Source organism: Chiroxiphia lanceolata, chromosome 1 (assembly GCF_009829145.1).
Source record: "Chiroxiphia lanceolata isolate bChiLan1 chromosome 1, bChiLan1.pri, whole genome shotgun sequence".
In the NCBI taxonomy this organism is placed as follows: domain Eukaryota; kingdom Metazoa; phylum Chordata; class Aves; order Passeriformes; family Pipridae; genus Chiroxiphia; species Chiroxiphia lanceolata.
The window spans coordinates 44,988,829-45,012,043 of NC_045637.1; the positions used below are offsets into that span (position 1 = coordinate 44,988,829).

At 41.6% G+C, this 23,215-nt stretch overlaps 1 protein-coding gene across 1 annotated transcript in view; it reads left to right on the top strand.

Moving 5' to 3' along the window:
- Positions 1–22,266, top strand: part of GAREM1 (GRB2 associated regulator of MAPK1 subtype 1) — a 99,216-nt gene extending 76,950 nt beyond the window's left edge. The window contains exons 4-6 of the mRNA XM_032692051.1: positions 7,250–8,428; positions 13,157–13,323; positions 16,728–22,266. Of these exons, the coding sequence (XP_032547942.1) occupies positions 7,250–8,428; positions 13,157–13,323; positions 16,728–17,640 (2,259 nt within the window). The 3' untranslated portion in view covers positions 17,641–22,266. The remainder of the gene's footprint in view (positions 1–7,249; positions 8,429–13,156; positions 13,324–16,727) is intronic.
- Positions 22,267–23,215: the final 949 nt, after the last annotated feature.

The window sequence follows — 23,215 nt, forward strand, 5'->3', positions numbered from 1 at the left end:
ATCCAGGTTTAACCTAGTTACACAGTTATCTTGGCAGTATTCCTCTTGGCAGTTTTTCCAGTTTCATAGAAGTCTATTCCAAGGTTATCATCTTCCAAAAAATAAATGAACTTAGCAGGATTTATTAAAGTGTTTAATAACCCTTTACATGCAAAAGAATTATGTACGCTAAAATTTTAATATAGGAGAGATTCTGTCAAGCTGATTAGAGCAAAGGGAGGAATACTGAGTATGGTTGATTTCTGTCCAATGCCATGTGCCCATTTAAATTCAGAAGAGAGTATCAGAAAGTAACTAATCCGATATAAAAATAAAAAAAAATGCCTAAAATATCTGATGAAGCAAAGCATTTAAGATGAGAAGAAACTCTGAAGTCTGGGAAATCTTTCTTTTCCAAGCACTCGAGTCTTTCATGGATAATTTTTGAAGAAAGAGCCTCTAGATTTACATGGTACCACCAGACAGTCACTGAATACTTTTCTCTGCTTGTTGGTCTTGCATGTGCCTGTACACTGTGGTTATGGATCCACTTGGTGCAAACCTTGCTCCTCTGTGTAAATCCTTTGCTGCTCTGGCCAGACTTTACAACAGTGCTGCCACTCAGCAAACTGCCTTCTCTCTGTGATGGCCTGTGAGGTCTTCTCCAGGGGATTTACTTTATTTTTGCTTTGTGTATTCGTTTTTAAAGAGAAAAATCGGCCGCCCTATCCTGGAGAGGCAGGGGAGCTGGGTCTCCCTTCCTTCCTCGTGGCTTTGCAGCTGGGCAGGCTTACTGGGCACTGTGCTGAGGCAGGGGCTTGGGGACCTGCTGAGTGACACATGCCATCAAGCACAGCTGGGAGGGGAAGGTGGAGTCACTTTTCACAGAACAGCAAACAAAAATTTTAGATTAAATAAAACTCTTGTAATGGCTAAATCCTCTTACAGTAACTCCTTTGAGCATCTGTACACATGAGTACTGCGCTTGGACACCCATTGGTTGCCTCAGGTACCCAGTGGCCAGCAGCACCTACAGGCACAGCAATTTAGAGTGTTCTGGGGATAAGTGAGTTTCACTCAGTCAATAGGTATTTAATCTACTCCTGATGGAAAATTGGAGGCATTGTGTCCTTTCTTCACTGACCAAATAGGTGGGAACCTTTCTTACATTAATATTCAGTGCATAATTGTAAAGAATTTTGTTTGCGTAACAGCATTATGCTACAAAGATGAGAAATTTTTGATTCTCTATTACTAGGAGTAAAAATATTAAGAATTACTGCAGGGCTCTAGCTTTTGCTGAAGCAACAGCAATAGATTTCTGCTGTCCACTGCTCTGGTCCCATACAGGTGGCAGTCTGTACAAACACCCAAGAAGCTATTTGCACTAAGACATAAAAACAAAACCAGGAACAAAACCCCCATGTCATACTGAGCTCAATTCACATAAAGTTCTCTTAAAAAGCAACAATATTGTCTGATAGATTGAACATTGGACAAGCCATGGATTCCTACATTCTAAAAACCAGCCCACTTAGTGTTGCAGGACCCTTCGTGTTTTCCAGAAAAACATTTTTGTCTTGAAGACATCACTTGCTCTCCCTGGAGAGTCTGTGAAGCTGTTTACAGACACCTTCCAGAACGGAGTGGTGGGCTAGTGAATTAGCCCTAAATTGATTCTTTTCTTACCTGTCAAAGACGTTATATGACTGGTGTGAACTTTTGATACCGGAATTGTTTATTTTTTTAATACAATTCTCTTTTCATAGTGATTTAACTGTGCTGGCCCATACAGTATGCATTTTGCCAGAAATAAATTTGTAGTGAAAACTTCGCTCTCTTTTTTCTTTTCTTTTTTTTTTTGACAAAAGTGAATGCAGTACAGTGAAGTAAAATTGATCTCCTCATTGTAATTCTAATGCCTCTCATAAACTCACCCTGAGTTTCCATAAAGCGCATATATAGAAGGTTGTAACCTACAGTGGCATTTTTAAATGCTGCAATTGTGACGTTGAAATTAGTTGGTGTGTAGGTTTTGGCTCCAAATTTTCTGATGATTCTTAATGCCTCCCCTCAAGAGTTAGTGCTTTCAGTCCCCTCTTTGCCTTGTGGCTTGATGCCAGCCTTATGAGACTGGAAGTCTTGGCTCCAAAAGGGGTTTTTTTTCCTTCTTTTTCCCCTCTGTCCCCAGTACACACAGGCTCGATGCCTTGGTGTCTTTCATTGGCAGTGCACTGCTGTGGCTGCCTCTTTTCTCCAGGATCTGTGGATGGCTTGAGTGAGAGAGAAGCAGAGAAAGCAGGCTTGCTGCTGTGTGCCTATGTTGATGTACCTGTGAGAGGGTTTCTGCTCTGAAAGGAGCCTGCATGGTGAGCACCATTGCCTCACAGTGGCTCTGTGAGGTGGCTTTCCTTACATCCCATATGAAAAGATGCTTCATGTTAGAGCTCTGCACTATTACCTGCCACATTTTGGGTCATTTTTAGAATGGTTTGATTTATTTGAGACATCTTTAAAGACCACTGAAGCCATCTTCCAGTGTAGCAATTAGGTCAAAGTCCCTCTTAGCCCAGAGGGAAATACATGTATGCTAACATGAAGAGTTGTACTTGCTGATTCTGTCTTGGGTGACAGACATTTAAAAAACAAAAATGGGATACTGTCTCACTGAATATAGTCAACTTCCTTGAAAAAGTTCACTCATTTTTTCTGCTAACAGCTCTTCTGAAGACTCTGTTTTACATTTTAAAAATCTTTTTCCATTTTGTGACTTGTAAAAAAAAATTTGTACTTAGTATATATTATGTATTAAATATACATGTAGTGCTATGATTGGTCAGTTGGCTATAATAGTAAAAACCTTATGCTGTAGCTATGAATCAGAGACCTCACAGTTACAAAGAGCTCTACCAAAAAACAAATCCTATTTGTGTTTTTAATGTGAATGCAACGCTCACATTACTCTAATAAAACCTAGCAGGTATAACAAGCAATATAAAGTCACAAAAAATTTTTACAAGGTGTTCATATGTGTCCAAGTGATTAAAGACTTCTACTTCAAACTTTAACAAATTAGAACAATTGTAGTCCAAGACAGGATATTGACTCAGGTGTTATCAAGTCTATTATTCTGAGTTAACCTTCCCTTAAGCAAAAGAAACAGTATACTTCCTAAATAATCATTCTCACTTTCCTAATACCTGTCTTCTGCGGGAGATATAGTTGGCTTCTAAAATTGCATGAGTCTAAAAATTTAAAACATTATAGTGACTTAACCCACTGCTGTTTTGCAGTTTGATAAGGTGTCTGTAAGCCTGTAAACTTTCTGGTCAGCATCCTAGCATCAAAAGTGAATGGTTAGTATGGATCAACATCTGGTGGTAGGGAGGGGGAGGGCAAGTACAGCAGGGACTAAGTTCTGATTCTGGGCAGTCCTGTGCATTAGGAATTGTCCAGTTTGAACATCTACTAGGGATTTCTAGATGGCTTTGGAGTATAGTGTGGCAAGCACTGCCGCTTTCACAAAGCTGGGAGGACTGATTATTCTCGACTATTACTAGACAGTGAAAACTGGGAGGGAAGGGCAAAAGAGGGGGGCAGGTGAAGTAAAACTTCAGGAGTCATTCTTGCAATGAATGAAACTTTATTGTTTCATATGCATAAAGCCCTCCTGGGTATGTGATGCAGCTGAATTAAGGCTTCTCAGGTGCTTTCTGCCTTCTGTAGTGGTACCTGTTTCCCAGAATTATAATGAGATTTTAACAGTTTGCCACAAAAATATGTGATTATTTCTGCATCAGTCTGTGATCTGGACCACCTTAACTTTGCCACTCTGCACTTCTGTCTTCTCTGTCATATACCAGTGATATGCTGTGTCACATGCAGGGGCTGGGAATTGCCTCTAGCAGGTCTAAGTGTATAAAATAGCATAGGGCTCTGCTACACCCTGCCAGCAATTGCATAGCAGGAAGCAGAGGGTTTCCAGGGAATACTCTCAGCGGGGCTGTGGAGGAGCATAGGGGGTGCTTGAAGATGCAAACCCTGCTGGGTCAGTGCTGGAAGCTTAGAGGGTAGAAAGAGACAGGTTTACTGTGGTGTTACCCGTTCTGCCTTCTAGGAATAATTTATGATATGCACTTTCATGTTGCCTTTAAGTATACTATTTGGCATAGAACCATAGAATCATTTAGGACAGAAAAGACCTTTGAGATTATCAAGATTGACCATTAACCCAGCCCTGCCAAGTTCCACCAGTAAACTATGTCCCTAAGGTCCACATCTACACATCTTATAAATTCTTCCAGGAATAGTGACTCAACCACTTCCCTGGACAACCTGTTCCAATGAATGACAACCCTTTCAGTAAAGAAATTTTTCCTGGTATCCAGTCTAAACCTTGTCTGGTACAACTTGAGGCCATTTCCTCTTGTCCCATCCGTTCTGAGGAGCTGCTATGTCTGACTCGTTCCTGGGCTTATGGAGGCCCTGTAAAGTTCACCAAAGACGGTGTAAAGCCCAGCTAAAGTCCACGGCTCTTTGTTGATGTTTCTGTAAGTTTTGTGGCTGTTGATAAAGTGAAATGTTTGAGTGAACAAGACAGAGCAAATTTGATTTTCGTATGTCATTGCTACAAGGACAAAGCTTGTCAAAGATCATTTAGCTATGTAATCTGAGAAACAAAAGCTTAGAGATATCTGTGCATTGCTGTGTGCATTAAGATATATATATATATGTTATATTTATGGTATATCTCTGTTGCTAATATTCTGGAACATGTATTTACCTACCATGTATGCTTTATAATGTTTATTAGTATGTGGTAATGAATGAATTTACCTAACACAAAAGGAGAGGTGTTAATTTTCTTGACTTTCAGAACCTAAATTTTAAAGTATACTTAGCCTGATGAGATGTATCAGCGTTTCTAACATCACCACAACCAGAGTTTAGTGGATAAAGTTGTGTGGTCTTAGACTTTTCATTTCACTTTTTCAGGTTTTTAGTACAATTTTGAATAGCAACTGATACCTTATATTTTGCTTAGAAGGAAGAGTGCAGAACAGTATTTTTCTCAGAATGTCAAACTAGAACCGTCTTTATTTTGTTCCAGCACAGTAAAATTCAGCCTTATTCAACCATTTTTTATCCTGTGACTGTATTTTTTAAAAATAAAGAAATTTTTAAAAATAAAGAAAACTTTTTAAAATTAAAAGAAGTCTGAAAAACAGACTTCTTTAGTTCAGAATAATTTTATCTTTAAACATGCCTGTTGAGTCTAAAAGTCCATTTGCTATTTGGCTGCTTGAAATGGATGCCAGTAATAAGTAGCTGCTTTGTGATACCTTCATTGTGAAGCTTGGCCATTCAGTTACCTCTGTGGTTTCACATTTCCTTCTGCAGTGGCTTGTTTGTTTGTGAATCCCCAGGGAATCGCAAGTTGACCAAGCAGGAGCTCCCGTGGTTGTAGGTTGTGACACCTTCCTCGCTCCATATGGTGTCCCACAAGAAGTGAGAAAAAGCTGAAATCGTACTGTATTGAGTGAAAACGTCTGACAGTGTAGTTGGCATTGTCAAAGCAGACATTTGTGTGAACTTGTCAATGCTACAAACCAATATCCTTAAAGAACGTGCCCTCTCGGAAAGAGAACAGGGGATCTCACAGTGCATGCACAGAGCCCTGTGTGTCCTCAGCCCTTATCAGCCCTGCCTTTGGCAGGGCTACACAGCTGCAGCTCAAATACAGCCCTCTGTGGAGGTTTTGAGGAGAAACCAGCAATGAGCATCACACTGGCGTTATCAGCAAAAAAAACCTCAAGTGCTTTTCTTTCATGTCGTGGTGTTTCAAAATGCTGTCAGGCCAGTGGTGCAAACTGTGAATGAGTATTACGTACTATAAATCCTAGTAGTTTCCTGGATTAGACCAATTACTATTTGTTTAGGTAATTCAGGGCTTGAATGACTTCCGTTCCGGAAATCCCAAACCTGAAGTGCTAAGGCAGCACACCTCTCCTGAGCTGCCTGCAATTGCTCTGAGAGGCTTGTGGAAGATAATCACAGTTCTACAAATACTCTCTCAAGAGGAAACATTATTCACATTGCTTGTCACTTATTAACGTGCTGAAGTTACAGCTTTGATTTCATGCATTGGCTATTGAGTGATGATACCAGAGTTTGAAGCCTGAACTTTGAACTTCACACAGATCCGTGCAGTCTTTAGGAGTTGCAGAGGCGAGGAAAGGATATACAATTTTAGAATATGTTTTCATTTGAAATTTTTTTAGTATGTTCAGTATTCTCAAATATAATGGTCTATAACAGACAAGTAGTTTTTGTCTGATGCACCTTCCTTTATGAGTAGGTTGCTGCTGCTGCTACAGAAGAATTGGGTGGGTTCTGTTAGGTCCTTGAAAAGGACTTTTCATGTTAAACCAATCAAATATGAAGCAGAGCAATATTGTCTATAAAGAGTTATTTCAGTCTTAAGGAAGTAACTTCAGGAACAAATGAGCCTTGGACATCTGTTTTGTCTTTTTTTTTTTCCCCTGGTGCAATTTCCATACTAGACCAGCTCACACATGGCTGTGCATATGTTGTTTAATCTCTTAAATTGCAATTATGATCAAAAAATGAGGAAGGAAGTCTATGACTAGGAGAGCAAAGCAAAGGGGGAGTTAGGCATATGGGATAGACCAATATTCTTGACTTCTCCTTCAGGGAATAGATGTCATCTGTCATTCCCTCTAGCCTGGAAAAGATTATAACAAAAGGATATGCTTCATCTGTAATGATGAGATCACCTTTTCTTCTCCTCAGGGAGCTGAAGATGGTAAAAGAAGTTTGTTTCCTTCAAGAGCCTGGCAAATAAGTTCTAACAAACAGCAAAAACAAGGGTGCAGGGAAAAGATACCCAAGGGAATCCAGACATGGTCTGTCATAGCTGTGTGACACAAGTGGCTGTTTGAATTGCTGGGATATGTGGATTTGTCCGTTCTTTAAAAAATGGTTGTGTTTGTTCTCATGCCTTCTTTGGCAGTTTCAAGTGGCTATTTCCTCTCAAGTAAGATGCAGGAACGTGCAGAACAATAAAAAAAGGTTATCAAGCTGAGCTTTGGGTTAAACACCTTGCACTTGACCAGTCGGCTGTTCAAATAGAGTTACTTTCATTTCTCCCCAGTGCATAGTCTTGTAAGTTCAGTCTCAGTAGATTTGATATGATTTGGAGTATTGTCTTCAGTGGGGGAAAACCAAATTTTTTGTTATTATTTTGCAGGTGGCTTCAGGTGAATGCAATGAAGACACTGAAGTTTACAACATTACCCTTAGTACTGGGGATGAGCTCACTTTAATGGGGCAAGCAGAAATCCTTTATGCAAAGTCTTCTAAGGAGAAGTCACGACTTAACACCATCTTCAAAAAAATCGGAAAACTTAATTCAATTAGTAAGCTAGGCAGAGGCAAAATGCCCTGCCTCATCTGCATGAACCACAGGACCAATGAGAGCATCAGTCTCCCTTTCCAGTGTAAAGGCAAGTTTAGCACCCGCAGCCCACTGGAGGTGCAGATGCAAGAAGGTGAGCACACGATTCGCAATATAGTGGAAAAGACCAGGCTGCCTGTTAATGTGACTGTGCCTAGTCCTACACCAAGGAACCCTTATGACCTGCATTTTATCCGCGAAGGGCACAGGTACAAGTTTGTCAACATTCAAACCAAGACTGTAGTGGTTTGTTGTGTGCTTCGTGGAAACAAAATTATTCCCATGCATTTTCCCTTGCACTTGACACTTCCGAAGTTTATTTTACCTGACAGTTTGGTGAAGGGGGAGCTGTGGCACGAGTCCCTCATCCAGCACTGGTTTAATATATGCCAGGAACAGTTTGACATAGATGAGTATTCCCGTGCTGTGCGAGATGTGAAAACTGACTGGAACGAAGACTGCAAGAGCCCAAAGAAGAGCCGATGCACAGGGCACAGCCACATGCCAAACTCCCTCAGCTACGCGCGGGATGAGCTCACACAGTCCTTCCACCGGCTTTCAGTGTGTGTCTATGGAAACAACTTGCATGGGAATAGTGAGGTGAATCTCCATGGCTGCAGGGACTTGTGTAATGAGTGGGCCCTGTTCTCTCATGATGCTCTTCAGTACCAGGAGTCTGGTGACAGTGGCAGCGATTACCTTTTCCCTGAAGTTAGCGAAGAATCAATGTTTCTGCCTACAAAACCAGAACTTCCTTACGAAGAGCTCTGGTTGGACCAAGGGTCTGGAAAGAGTGGTGACCAGCCTCTCTCTTGCTCACTAAGTGAGAAGAACAAATGTGACAACTACAGAGGGTCTTTCCGATCAAAGTGTGGTACTGCATCTCTTCCTGTGCCTGCAACTGTCGGAGCAACCACAAAGTCTTCAGATGTTTCCCTACCTCCACCTCCAGTGCCTCCCAAATCAGAAGCAGTAAGTCAGGATTATTTATGTTAGTTTGTTTCTTTTTTTAGATGGTGGAGAGTTTGCTTGGAGATATTTTTAGGGAAGACTTGGTAAAGGGGGAAGGGCACATACAGGGCAAGAATACAGTGAGACCTTGCAACATGTGCAACTTCAGTGAGCTTCCTACATGTGTAAGTTATGTCTTAAAAATTACCAGAGTATATTTAATATTACTGATCTAGTAGCTTAGCCTGATACTTTCAGGTGATATTTATTGAGCTTTTTTGCTCACACAAACAAGGTCTAAGAATTGCTGAGTCAATTCCTTCTCTTGCTTTCCACATCATCTCTCCATGTGGCCTCCATGTTTTCTCATGTTTTCTGTGGCCAAAGTGTGTGTCATGACTCCACTCAGAACTGCCTCAGATGACCTTAGTGCGTGCATCTTCAATTAACAGGCCCTGATAATGAGGACAGGCTAGAATTTTTATGGATTTGAAGTGTTTGTTAATGAGAGATTGTCTTCTCTGAGTCTATGTCAGATTTTGAAGACTGTTAAGCGTCATTCTTCTCAAGGGAACTTTATCAAACCAGACCTGAACAATTTGCTCTATAATGCTTATTGAAAGAAAATGTGTTTAAATAGGAGCTCTGCAGAACTGATAAACGAGCCTTCTAGAGGACTCAGTCTTAAACAGAGCATGTTTCCTGGCCTAGGGTTTCTAATGAAAACTCATGGGAGAAATCACTTCTCCAAACCTGAAATGTCATGGAGTCTTAAGAGGTGGAAGTACGAATATGTGATCCCATAGCTTTCTGGCCTTACCATCATGAGTCAGGTGACAATCTGGTTGAAAACTAAGTTGTATTTGTTCATGCTGGGTTAGCCTGCAGCAAATTGCCATCAGGATTCCTCCTGGCCAGGCTCTGCATCTGCTGGAGAGGTGCAGCAAGGAGAGGGGGGGAGGTCACCATGTAGGCATGAAATACCCAGCTGCAACCCTTGCAGTGTACCACCAAAACTTCCCTGAAAAGCAGATGCAGCAGCTTCAGCAGCCAGGAAAGTCAAGACATTGTGTCTTCTTAGCAAAGTGTTTACATGCAGTGTCTAAGTGCAGGGAACCCAAGAGCACTTCCTTGCTTCTGAGGTCAGGTATGCACTGACACTTTGTCCAGACTCTTGGACAAGTTCCCAGCAGCACCATATTGGGATGAGACTCCCTGGCAGCCTACACTGATGTTAACTGGTGTGGGGCTGGTCCCACCCTCCTCCTCCTCTTTTCCCAGCCACATGGTCCTGGTTTCTCTTTTGTGCTGGCTCTGGCACTCCTGTGTTTGGGCAGGCAGCCAGGTCTGGATCTGGAAAATGATTAGTTTCCTGCTAATTTCTGTGAGCTGAACTGCTTCAGCACAGGGTCAAAGGAGCGAGCGCTGGAGCCAGCACTGGGGAGGGGGGGGGGGAGGAAGGCAACCCTTCTGACATGGGGGTGACTGCCTGGATCACCCTGTGGAATGAGTGAGTGTCTTGTGTCATGCCTGAGGCGTGGGCACTGGGGTGCTGGGAGAGCTGTGAAGCACCTGCACAGCATTCATGTGGACCCTCATATCTGGGGAATCCTCATGGCATAGTGACTCCGTTTTGGAGGCAGCAGGGTGACATTTGGGATAGATGTGTATGTTGCCTTTTAAAGTTATTTTGGAAAGTGTGCAATTTTGCACACTGAGGTAACGTGTGAATGCTGTCAGCAATTTCAGTATTGCTTTCTAGCCATAGTGGAGAAATAATTTCTGCTAAAGATATTAAGTTGCATTTAGAGGTGGGCAGGGGGTGTAACCCCATTAAAAATAAAACAAAATTAAACCCCTACATTTCCATAGATCATAATAATTTAGGCTCACTTTTATGGCTTCCCAGAACACCTTTAGAATGACTATCAGTGACCTACTGAATTAACCCGTGGGCTAGGGCCAAGGGGATGTTTGCATGGTTTCCATGTTGGTATTTATAGAGTAAGTAGATCTTAGGAGCTGCTGATGAACATGTGGTTTAGTCATCACTGCCTCTAGAATGATATTCCATAGTGTTTCTGTGTAAAGGTTGGCTAGCAATTGCATTTTTGCATGCACTAAATTTAAAATGTGTGTCCAGGAGCTGTTTGCAGGAGAGAAAAAGACATCTGGATATTTCAGAAGCTGTTGTGATTTTCTTCTCTCCAGCAGGATGAAGCATTCTGATATTTCATGTGTATTTTCTAAATACCTTCCTGAAAATCCAAGTAAGGTGAAAGCAGAAGGTAGGAGAGGGGGAAATGACCTCTGAATTAAGGCCTGTAAAATAGTAATTGCTTCAGTCCCCAAACACTAATTTGCATAAAATCAGAGGCTGTTTTCCTGCTTGACATAAAGCACGTCCCCAGTGGAGTGTGCTGGAAGTTCAGGTTCCTGTGGGCAAAGAGCACCGGACTGCTCTGTGTTGCGCTTGCGCGTGCCAGTGACAGGATGGGTTTTATCCTGCCAGCCTCTGAAGTGGTCACTGAGACAAGCACCCGTGATGCCCAGATTCAGGAGTGACACCCCCAGGGCCCAGGGAGTGCAGGCAGGGCTTGGGCTGACAGCAAAGAAAAGGAGCAGAGATCTTAAAATCAATGTAGAACCTCATGCCATCAGAAAGGGATCACCATTCCCAGGTCACAGGAAGGAGGGTTGAAGCATGGGAAAGCTCAGACTCAGTGTTGAGTAGAAGTCTCAGGTTGTGCAGTGCAAATGTGTTTTATCTGTATCTGACAGCTGTATGGCATCTAGTGCTTCCAGGACAAGGAGTATTTCCTACTAAGAGCAGCAGCCATTGAGGTGATGGCCATGTTGCACTGTGGCTGTTACACTCATCTCCCACATTTATTTCATTGCTGTTCTCTTGGACCTAGAGAGGATAACTCTCCTCCTAAGCTTCCCCTTGCTCTTATCAGTTTCACCTGCAAAATCTCTCCTTTTTATTCCCCTGCTGGGTTTCCTGGGGTTTTTCACAGGCAGCTGCAATTGAGGTCTTGTGACAGGGACCAACTGGGACTGCAAACCAGTATTATTTATGGCCTTGTTCTCATCTGCAATCTAGGTCAGCAAGGGAGTTTGGCATAGTTTGTTATGCCAGCACCTTTGAATGCCAGCAGTCTTCCCAGGAAAGAATCCCTTTAACCCTTTGGCCATCTGCTGTGCTCGAAGAGCTCCCATGAATGGTCTCTCTAATCCCATGGATATATATTCAATAGCACGCAGTATTAACTTTGCCCAGTTTCACTTGGGGGGAGAAGAAAGTCCTCAGGCATCCTTGGGGCACAGCGCTAAAATGGTTGAAGAGTTTTATGTTCGAATTCAATAACAAACATGAATAAAATTGATTCTTCTTTTTTTCTCTTTTCCTTGAAAAAGCAAATAAGAACCCTTAGAAAAAGATTTATTTCAGTGTTTTGTGCTGTTGGGCATTTCCTGTAATTTTGACTTGTTTTGAATTAGGGAAAAAATGTACTACAGTGTCCTAGTCCCCAATTTTCCATTTCACAAAAGTACTAAAAGAGTTGTCGCATTTTGAAAGCACTCAAATTGATTGCAAAAGGTTCCACATTTATTTTGTTGTTAAATAAATTAAATCACTTTAATTGCTAATTATGTGTTGCAGAACTGCTAAGATAACTTTTAGTTCTGCAGCATTGTAAAATGTAAAAATAAACTGTAACTTTCAACCACAGAAATACTTTCCCTTTTCTGATGCATCTAAGACTTTTTCAGACAAGGAGAACATAGAGGTCTCTTCATGCCCAGAGGCAGGTGAGTCATCAAAAATCCTACCTGGCAGCCTAATTCCTAGTAGCCCTGCTCACCTCTAGCCCTACTAAATAAAGTTGCTCTCTGAAATATGTCCTGATGAGGCTAAGTTCTTAATTCCATAATTTTTTCTGTGGGGATGGATCTTGGCATTTTACTCCTACCTAGGCAGACCAAACTAAATGTCAGGTAAGCAGTGCTACACTTGTGTGTTTTAAGCTGTAAGGTTGTCTGGCTGCACAAAGCAAACGTGTTGGTTGGGGGCATTATTTCAACAGGCTCTTCTGCCCACACTTTTCCACTTCTACATTTTGTACAATCTTATCCTGGACTGCTTTGACAGCCACAGAGGACTGAAGCTTCAGGTTTGAATCTCAGCAGCTGCTACATGTAATATACATGTACTATTCCTGAAGGAGGGAGGCTGGGAATTGTCCTAGAGCTGGGTAGCTGAGTATCACTGGTGAAGTCAGGAAACATTGAAATCTGCTGAGGTCTTTTCATTACATAAGCTTGGTTTATTACATTTTAGTAAATAATACTAATGAAGTTTTGGCCTAATGAATTGCTCCTTACAAAATGTATAATATCAGGAAGTGTCTGTCTGATTTGCTATATTACTGGAATGTTCTTTTACATTGTTTCATAGTTGGTACTTTTTAAATGAGTGGATATCAAACTACTGAAATGCACCCTAAAAAAGATTGGTAGTAGCTCTGCTAGTGGCAAAGTGTTCTTTTGGTCTTCTTTCACAGGTACATACTGTTGCAATTATAGATACTTTTTCATTTTTCTCTTCTCCCTTTTTTAATTATTTCCTTTCAAAGAACAAGGCAGAACCAGATGTGTTTCGTCTGATTGAGACTGCTGCCTGTTGACTGCTGACTGTTACCCAGATTGTCTTGCTGTTTACTTACAGGTTCTTCTTTTGTACAGGTAAAAGAGGAATGCAGACTCCTGAATGCTCCCCCGGTCCCACCACGGAGTTCAAAGCCGTCCTCCACCAGTCCTTCCATCCCTCCTCGTACAGTCAAACCTGCACGACAGCAGACCCGCTCTCCCAGCCCTACTCTGTCCTACTACTCTTCAGGACTGCACAACATGTATGTGTTAGATCTGTGAGAGCACTGTACTAGCACTTTTTGAGGAAGTTAAATTTAGCAGTAGTCTTTTTGAAGGCACTCATTGCTAAGGCACGGTACCGTGTCAGACTCGCTGACTTGTAAAATGGGCTAACCTGTCAAGTTATTTTTAAAAATTCAAAGGGAAGCAGAGCTCCAGCAGAAACTATGTTTTATTAGGTAGGACATAGCAATTTATATTAAATACCTGCACATATTGGTATAGATAATATCACTCTTAAGTGACACAGGCTGTCTAAATGGAAAATCCTGCATTGTTCTGTATGGTTCTTGAAAGGCTTGAATCTTGAAATCAGACCATCTCGAAACTAGTGTTTTGGGTGTGATTTCATTGCTACATGCATGCAGTGCAGCCAGCTCTGATAAGCAGGGACACAAAAAGAGTGTGGTAATCCAGAAATGTGTTGTGCCAACTATATGTGAACCTACAGGGTGGGTGTGATGTAGGACAGAGAGGCAGAGAGGCCAGCAGACACCAGACACCACTGAGTGCAAAGTGAGGTGTACCAGAAGGGGGCCAGATGACTTCCAGATCAAACACACTTCAGCACAAACCTAACCCACAAATTGGAAAATCCACTCAGGCTAGTTGAAAGTTGACAGTAAATTCCGAATTATGTGGCTGCATAGCTTTTCCAACAATGCGGTGTTCGTCCTTTGGCTTTAGAAAATGTATGCAGCTTCTGAAGCCTCACCTCCTTTTTGCCTTGGATGTCTTGTTGCTGTTATTTTTGGTACCACTTCAGTGACAAAGTGCTGGATATTACAAATTCATCTGAAAAACCACTGAAATCATTTCAGCCTGGATGCAGTTGGTATATCTTGTGCTGGAATTAGCTTTCTAAGCCATACTGCACATTTGCAGCTTAGTGTTGTGTATCTGGCAATGATCACTCTAGATCAAGGCTGCCTGCTTATTTTTATGAAAGCCTATTGGGTAGTTCTGTCAAGGTCTAGTCCACAGGAGGCTCAGCATAAGACCTCCCAGCTTTTAGGGCCCACCAAATGCTGCTTACTCACTTTGTAGCTAAGAATACATCTGCCTTCCAAGAAACCAGGAAAACAGAAGTGAAGTTTCTCAGGAAGACAGGAGGTTGTAGCAAGGTGGGAGTCAGTCTTCTCCCATTTAACAAGCAGGAGGACAAGAGGAAACAGCCTCAAGTTGCACCAGGGGAAGTTTATATTCTATATTAGGAAAAATTTCTTCACAGAAAGGTCTGTCAAGTATTAGAATAGGCTGCCTAAGAAAGTGTTGGAGTCACCATCCCTGGAGGTATTTAAAAGACATGCAGATGTGGCACCTCGGGACATGGCTTGGTGGTGGAGTTGGCAGTATTGGGTTTGTGGTTGGACTCAATGAAATTAGAGGTCCTTTCTAACCTAAACAATTCTGTGATTCAGTGATTTGCCTTGAACTTCATAGTATTTGCATGGAATCCATCTCCAGATTGGGTCCAGAGCAGATGTCTTCATTTTGGTAAAATGGACCTGGTGCTGCAGAGGAAGCTACTGGGAAGTTAGCAATGTGTGGAGTAACCAGATTACTGGTGAAGCTGCTTTACCATTTATATCAATGATCTTATTTTCTGGATTGTGAAGGATTACAGCCAATATTTTAAACACAAATAAAGAACAGTATGATTTGTCCTTATCTGTCTATAAAAATGCCTCCTATCTGCCTTCAGCTATATTTGGGGTTTCTCTTAAATCCTTTGGCAGTGAGTCCCAGAGAGTTAATTTTGGTGAAGGACTAATAAGGAAACACTTTGAAAATGTTATTTTGTCAGTTTTCGGTAATTCTGTTAATCTTTTAAGTCATTAAATGTTCTAATATTGAATTAGAGAACAGAAACAGCATCAGTTGACTTAATTTGTCTATACAGTTAGTTGTTGACACCACCTCACTGACTGATTCCTCTGAATTGGGCAGCCTCATGGCTTGGTTTGTGAAAAATGATTTCCACCGTGTATGTTACACCATTTAGTCTTTAAGCAGCCAGAAATGATCAGTTGATGGTGTATCCTTGTTGAGGGGAGAAAAAAACCACATCTCTGCTATTGTAAATGTGCAGCTGCTTTACCTGGCAGACTTGTATTAGTGACATAACAGGAAAAAAGCTTGGAAGGCATGGAGTGGAGACGGAGGGATGATTAGATAGAGGGAAACTGCATCTGTTGGGGCTGATATTTTCCAGTGATATAGATTAGAGCTGCTTTTACACATCTGCACTTTGTGTTTGACCTGGGCAAGTCCAGGTTGCCTTCCTCTCTTGACTCACTGTAAGCACACAGGGAGGTAATTTTGTGTCAATTCATTCAAAACTATGCTGGTTTTTTGAAAGCTGCTACAGTTCTCAAGCAGTTTTCACTGAGCTGTCATGGCATGACTATTGAGTTTCTTTCTTGAGTAGCTGGTTTTCAGGAGATAGAGGTGAGTAATTAAAACATTTTTTTTCAACTGTTGGTTTCCATCTGTTGTGTTGAGCAAGGAAAGTCTACTGATTGTTTTTCCAGTGTTCTCGCTTAATTGGCCAAAGTTCCAAAGATCACACAGTCTTTCAGACTTTCTTTTAGAAAGTGGCATAAAAGCAGCAAACATTTGCTTTCAAGAACAGGTTGTGTGCTTTTGTTGGCATCTCTGTCTCATGGGAACACCTGGATATAAACCATCAGTTCCTTCAGACAAGCTGAGCTTAGTTCACTACCCGGAAGTAGGTCAGGGTAACTTTCTTTAGGTGCCTTTGAAGAGCATATATTCTTGTCAAAGCTTTTAAAGATATGGACAAACAAACAAGTTACTGTGGGGTAAGCTTAAAGCCTGATACTTCAACACATACAGCTAAGTCTGCCTACCCTTCCAGGTAAAACTCTTCCTTTGGCAGTAAGCATTAACTTACTCTGTGTCTGTGCACTGGTGCACATGGTCTAGTACAATGGTGACCTGCTCTGAATACCATGAAACATCTGTGGTATAAAAATTAAAAATACTGGATTAGAATGTCTTCTAGTATAGGTGAAGCTGTTTCTTATCCATGGTGGTATCCCTCAGGAATTCAACAGTGAAAAACTGAGTATTTGTGAGATGACACAGAGCTGAATTGAGACATCTACTTTTTAACAAGCTTGAAAAACCAAGACATGAGGCTTTTGGGTATATCAGCATCTTGTCAGGATTGTAGAAGGGGTAAAAGAACTATCGATGCATTAATTCAAATGTGTTAATTCAAATATGAAAAGCTCTGCCAGAGGAAAGAAGATTCTTTCCTTGTGACAGTCACCCTCTGACTCTGTCAGATGATTTATGAGTTTATTCAAATGCTGCATTTTTTCATACTAACAACATCCTTTCTGCTTTGTTCCTTAAGTAATGTCACAGAGAGCGACCACACCAACCCAGCTGAGAGCACACCTGTTTCCTGCTACCCTTGTAACATGATGAAAACTGAATCCAAAGAACCCGAGAGCATGATGCCTTTGGGAAGCCCCTCAGCTGAAGCTCTGCCTTCGAGGTTATCTTGGCCAAACCATTTTTCAGGAACTGCTGAAGCCCTGAATAGAAGTGATTTCCTGCTCGATCCAAGCAGGAGCTACAGTTACCCCAGACAGAAGACTCCAGGTACGCCAAAGAGAAACTGTCCAGCACCTTTGACTTTTGACTTCGATGGGTGTGAGCTCCCAGCAGGGTACTCCCCACTGACTCCAGCAGAGTTCACAAACACCATCTCTAGCTGTCCAAAGTCAGCAAGTTACTCTCTAGACTGCACTGACGAGAAGACTCTGGGAGTCAGCAACACAAAACAGAGCCACTCGTGCCCTGCCTTACCTCCTCGGGCACCGAAATCAAGTGAAGATAAAACAGTTACAGACATGTGTCCCTTACCACTGAAAATAGATGGTGCCGAGGAGGAGTCAAAAACTGGCTCTCCAGACCTCTTGGAAGATCAGTATCTGGTTAAAAAGGGCATGCAAGATACGTTCTCTGTGTCTTATCCCTTCTCATCTCCACTTCACCTCCAGTTGGCACCAAGATCTTGTGGGGATGGCTCTCCCTGGCAGCCACCCACGGACCTTTCTGGACTCTCGATAGAGGAAGTGTCTAAATCGTTGAGGTTTATTGGTCTGTCTGAAGATGTCATATCATTTTTTGTTACAGAGAAGATTGATGGCAATTTACTGGTTCAGCTTACAGAAGAAATCCTATCAGAAGACTTCAAGCTAAGCAAATTGCAGGTTAAGAAAATCCTACAGTTCATTAATGGCTGGCGGCCCAAGATGTGATGCTGACTAGTTATTAGTGAAACTGTACGAGGTGTGCTCAATACACTTCAGCTAATACATCACTTCCTGTTTTTTGCACTAAAAATTCTTCCTGTAAATAGTAGTAGACAAATTCTTACTATGCAGATAAACATTTTTGAGTGGTGAATGGATTTTTTTTTTCCTATGTCAATAATAAAGGTAGAGAATCTGCAGAGGTGTGCCTTGTGCATCCCTCAACATTCAACAGCTGCTAAAAACTGGACACTAAGGGAACTTTTACTCCATAGTCTGTTAAGACTTAGTCGTATTTATTACTGAACAATTTGATGCTGAAAGACACACACCAATCCAGTTTACAGTTTTGTGTTAACTGCAAAAAAAATGTATTTCTTACAGGATTATTTCTGTTCAAATAATATTTGGCAACATGCTGTGACTTTTCTTCCGTTTCTGTTAACAAAAAGCATGTTCAGATATACAAAAACATTGATTTTGACACTACATCTGAAAATGTTAAGAACTGCTGTGAAGTGCCACTAATACACTATTCTTGCAGCATTATTTTTATTAACAATATCTTCCTGACTATCTGTAACATGGATGCATTTTCCATGTTACTTTGAGCAAAAAGAGTTAAATGTTTTTAAAACAAGAGTCAGATCGTTGCCCAGAGGGGAGGGAGAAGGGGGATTTTCTACTGAGCCACTCTGCCCTGGCCAATTAAAAGTTTATGACCTGTAGATTTCAAAAGTTGCTTTTGTAGTCGGATGACTGGAGTAAATAGCATGACTTCTGGTCGTGCAGCTTTCTCATGGGAAAGGCAGTTCAGTGCACAGATCTTTTCTCAGCAGATCCTGCCTGCAGCAGTAGCCTGCTAGCAGAGCCCTCGCTGTGGTGAAAGGTAGCAACCCCCTATGTTTCCTCTGCTGCTGTTATAATCATGTGAAAACTCACTCAGTCTGCTGTCCTATTGCTGAGGTCGGATCTGTGTGGGAAGGTGATAGTACTCCTGTAGCATGCCTTTGAACTAAAGCATTAGTGAGGTGGGAGGAGGGATCAGAAACACAGCATGGCTGGAGAATGGGCTAAGTGAGGTTTTGGGCCATGCCACGGGAAATGCTCACCTGTCTGGTTTGCAGTGGGTGTCAAATGGGAGGGATTGTAGTATCAAAGGATGGGCTAATTCAGTTGCCCAGCTGCAAAAACTCACTGCAGTAGATGTCACATGGAAGTAGCAGTTTAAAGGGAGCACAGAGATGGTAAGGGGCATTAGTCTGCCCCTGGAAATCTCTCAAAATTAACTGCTCAGAAGGCTAGAAGTAGGATTAGGTTTTGATAGTCCTTTACAGATTTCTTGTAGTTGGCAGAGCTCTCTGAAATATGTTTAAATAACCCAGGGATCCCCCGCCTTTGTAGACTGGATTCAAGGATTTGTGGAGGTCCTCAGGAAACAATCTGTGGTGTCCCTTCTCAACAAGTGTGCGTGTCCAGGATCCTCAGGTGGTCAGAGCCAGGGATGCTAGAGCAACTTCACCTTTACTTGCTGCTGAGCAGAGCCCTGGCCAGGGGGATACCATCACCTGCCTTTCTTTTTGATGTACAAGAAAAAGAAAAAAGATCTTTCCATTGTAGGGCACGTAGTGCGAGCATCAAGAGAAAATACAGAGCAGGAACAAAAATAGGAGACTAATTTTCCCTGTTTTCTCAACCATGGTGACTCATTAAAAAGAATTTATTTGCAAATAGCGTTTTCTGTAGTTGAGGCAAATTTCATGTCATATCTCCATGCCAAAGCCAAGATGCATTATTTGTCTTGCAATAATGCAAACCACCAGTTCCCAACCAGGGAGCAAAGCCTGATTGCTGTGGGTACTAGAAAGCCAACAAATATCCCAATAGAAAAACCTCAGGAGTTCATAATCCTACTCTTTTTTGTAATGTATTGACTTTTAGCAACAGATCGATAGCTTTCTCTGGATGCTTTTGAATTAGCATCCTAAAATATTCTAGCTGCAAGTAATACTAAATCCAGTTAAATACTGTTCAGATATATATGCTTGTTGGTAGACACATGCAAGTTGAAATCAATTGCCTTTTTATCCTCACTGTGTCAAATGAGTGTTCAAATTTAAAAGGGCCAAATCTTAAATGTCAGGTACTTTTCATTGTTTTGCTTGGCTTGTTAACTCCAGGTAAAAAACCCTAAAATATCTCAAAGAGAAAAAAATAAAGAGATTGTAGTCTTGCTAATATTAACATTAAATACTGCAAACACCCCCCAGGATAGTAACATCCCTGAGAAAATAGTGTTGTTTGACTATGGATGGACACCTATTCTGTTATCTTTGCTTACCTGCTTGAAGTAAACAAGCAAACAGCCTGGTGGAATTTGCATTCATGACTTTGCTGCATTAACATTGTATATGCATAGACCAAAATGCAACTGGCCACTGAAAGGCCCAGAAATGTGCATTTGTTGCAGAAGCAGAGGCTGTGTGCAGAAGCACAGCTAGAACCTCTAACTGCAAACTTGCTACTGATGTCCTTCCATTTGTCTTGTTCTGGCTTGGCACTGCTGAATTATTTTTATGCATCATGTGTTAGCATTTAAACTTTTCTTTTGTCCTTAACCACTCATCACCTTAATTTTTCAAGCCCTTTTGGGGGATTTAATTGTTCCTAACCTTTATGTTCTGTGAATTGTATGACTGCAGTGTCAATGTACCTGCTGTGATGCCCAGGCTGGACTGAAGTATCTGCTCTGGTGAAATCAGTAGAGTGATGAGCAAACTGGGCAGCTGGAGTGTGGTGGCTTGGCCTTTTGATCCTGCATTATGGAAAGGGGTACCTTTAGATAGGAGGTCAGGCTATGGCAACTCCCAAGCACAGCTCAGAGGTCAGCTAAAGCGGAAAAGCAGTCTGGTTTTGGAGGATAATGGAGTTCAACCATGTTGATGGGAGTTGTGTTGATTGTCCTGGGGCCTGACAGAAAGTCTGGTCCGTTTTATCTGCTAACAGAGATGTAGCCATTGAGTTCAGACAACACACGTGTGCCAGAGGGGGCCTAAAATCTCGTCGTTTTCTGAGGCAATCTACTAAAATAGGCCAGTCCTAACCTTGGATTTCTCTCCTCAGATTAAATAAATGTAAGGTCTTTGGTGCTTATTTGGTTATCAGTGTCTGAGCTGTATGTTATCCTTGGGGTTTTTGTATGTCTGGGGTTTTGGTAGCAAAAAATCTGGCATGTCATTCTGTATGGAGCTGTCTCTTCCCTGCACCAGGGAACACATCCTTTCTATGCAACAATCATGTGGAGGCAGAAGAACTGATGCTGCCTTCAGCGGTGAAAGCTCAATTCTAGCATGGAGGCTTTTCTGGAGGTGGACACAGAATTGGGCAGGGGAGGGATGAAGAGGAAAACTTGAGGGGAAATACTGGTTTCCTTTAAATACTCATTGTGCCTAGGATTAAGAATCTTTGTATTACTGCCTGCCTGGCTAACCAAAGCTGTATTGAAAGCAACTCAAAGTGCATATTTGCATTCTTATTCTTGCCGTATTGTAAAAATCGCCTACAGCTAGAAACTTAGACAGAAAACATTTGGTCCATCCAAATTTAGAAGGGCAATGTATTTTGAAGTGTTCTTTGCAGCTAGAAGCAAGGGATTGAAGTAACTGTGTATTACACAAGGGTTTTTCTAATACAACAGTTTTACTTGCCACTTTAATGGACTTCACAACAACAGTTTCAAGGGAAACAGCATAAATAGTGAAGCTGTCTCAAAAGGCACTGTGTTTCAAACCTGTCTATAAATAATTGAAGTGTTTTCTCCTATGTTTTCATCTTGAATCAACTCCCTGATTGTCCTCCCGGTAAATAAATTGTGCTGGCACCAGCTACTTGTGTGCTGCCCAGCGTGGTGCCTCCCTGCAACACAGGTCAGCAAAGTCCTGCCTGCCGGCCAGGCGAGGGGTACACCATGCTACTTAAAAGCCAAACACCAGCCCTGGGTGAGAGAACTATGGCTTAGCCCAGCTCTCCTGGCTCCTCTTTCTCTCTCTCTGAAGTTGCAAGGTTCCCTTATACAAGCCAGAAGGTACAGATAAAATCTTAATCAGCATGAGGGGATCATCCTTTTTATTCGCTGTATTAGGGATGGCAGGGCAATGGGGAAATGCAGGCCCCTTGTTGAGACCTAGCAATAAATGACTCTTCGTTTTGTTATATTTTAAACTCCTAATAGTCCAGGAGTTGTTCAGATTTTACCATTTTTGTGCATAACAACCAAATTTTCGGTGTGAAAATCTGCAGAGTGATTCTCTTGGCTTGGACAATCTTCTGAATTATATTAAAAAATATGTTAGTTCTTAGCTCTTTAGATTCACTTTGGATATGTCAAAAAAGTAACACTTTGGGAAAAAAAAAAGAGGAAGCCCCAAAACTTTGGCTTAGTACATTTCCGTTATAAAACGAAGCATGGTTTTTGTGGAATTCTGTGCTGTTTTGGGCTTTTATGTAAAAGGCTGAAGGCAAATTATTATTTAAACCAGGTGCAAATAAATATCCCTGTAATGTATATGAACAAATTTAAACCGCGTATTGTAAGTATATAAACTGTATATTAAAGACACTATTTTCATGATATTTTGAATGTATACGGAATTTGTTGTACTAAGTTGGTTGGGTTGCATGAATTATATAAAAGGGTTGGTTTTCATTTAGTAATTTCACTGACTTATCCTCTTGCTTATCTTAATATAATTTGGAAATAAGCCCTTCTTAGACAGTGAATTCACGAAGTAAGATTGGGATAATTGAGAGGAGCAGTCAGGCTTTTCCATTTAACCTCTCCAGACACATTACTTTTCCCTGCCTTGTAATTTCACTTGCTCCCCTTCAACAGGAGTATTGAGCTGTGTTTCCCTGAAGAATTTGTTGCCAGACAGCTTGCCTGTCTCTAGCAGACGTTCACATAAAACATTATTTTCTCAAGCCCTATTATCTCTGTTTTGGAGAAAAGTATTCAATTATAATCTGGATATGCTTTTAAGTGCAGGACCATGCACAAATATTCCTGCTTTGCAGAAAGTCTCTGAGGCATTTTATTGGGTAGGGAGAAAATTGGAGGTAGAAACAACACTGTGCTGTAGGTTACAGGTTGCCTGTTCCCACTTCCTTCGATACTGGAAAAAGAGGGAAATGTCAGCTCTACAACCATGCACATGTTATGCAGATAAGTTGCTATTGTGCCAAATTCTCTTGGGCTGAAGCTTCGTTTTCTGATACTAGGCCAAGGAAAGTTTACTACAGCACAACAGTAGTTGTGGAGGGTTTTATGGAAGGACTCATTAATATATGTTTATGAGACATAAAGCAGGGCAGAATCTGACACAGTGGTTGCTGTTAGATTTGAGACAGATGTGGTTTACTTGCCTCCAACCCTCACATCCAGGACAGGGAAGAAGCATGTCTGGAAGCAGGATGTGCATTATTGGGGGCTGGGGGTGAGGAGGGGCAGAGAGAAACAGAATTGTTTTCACCAATTAGGAAAAATCTCATTCACCATGAGCAGGTCCATCTAGGGCACATCTCT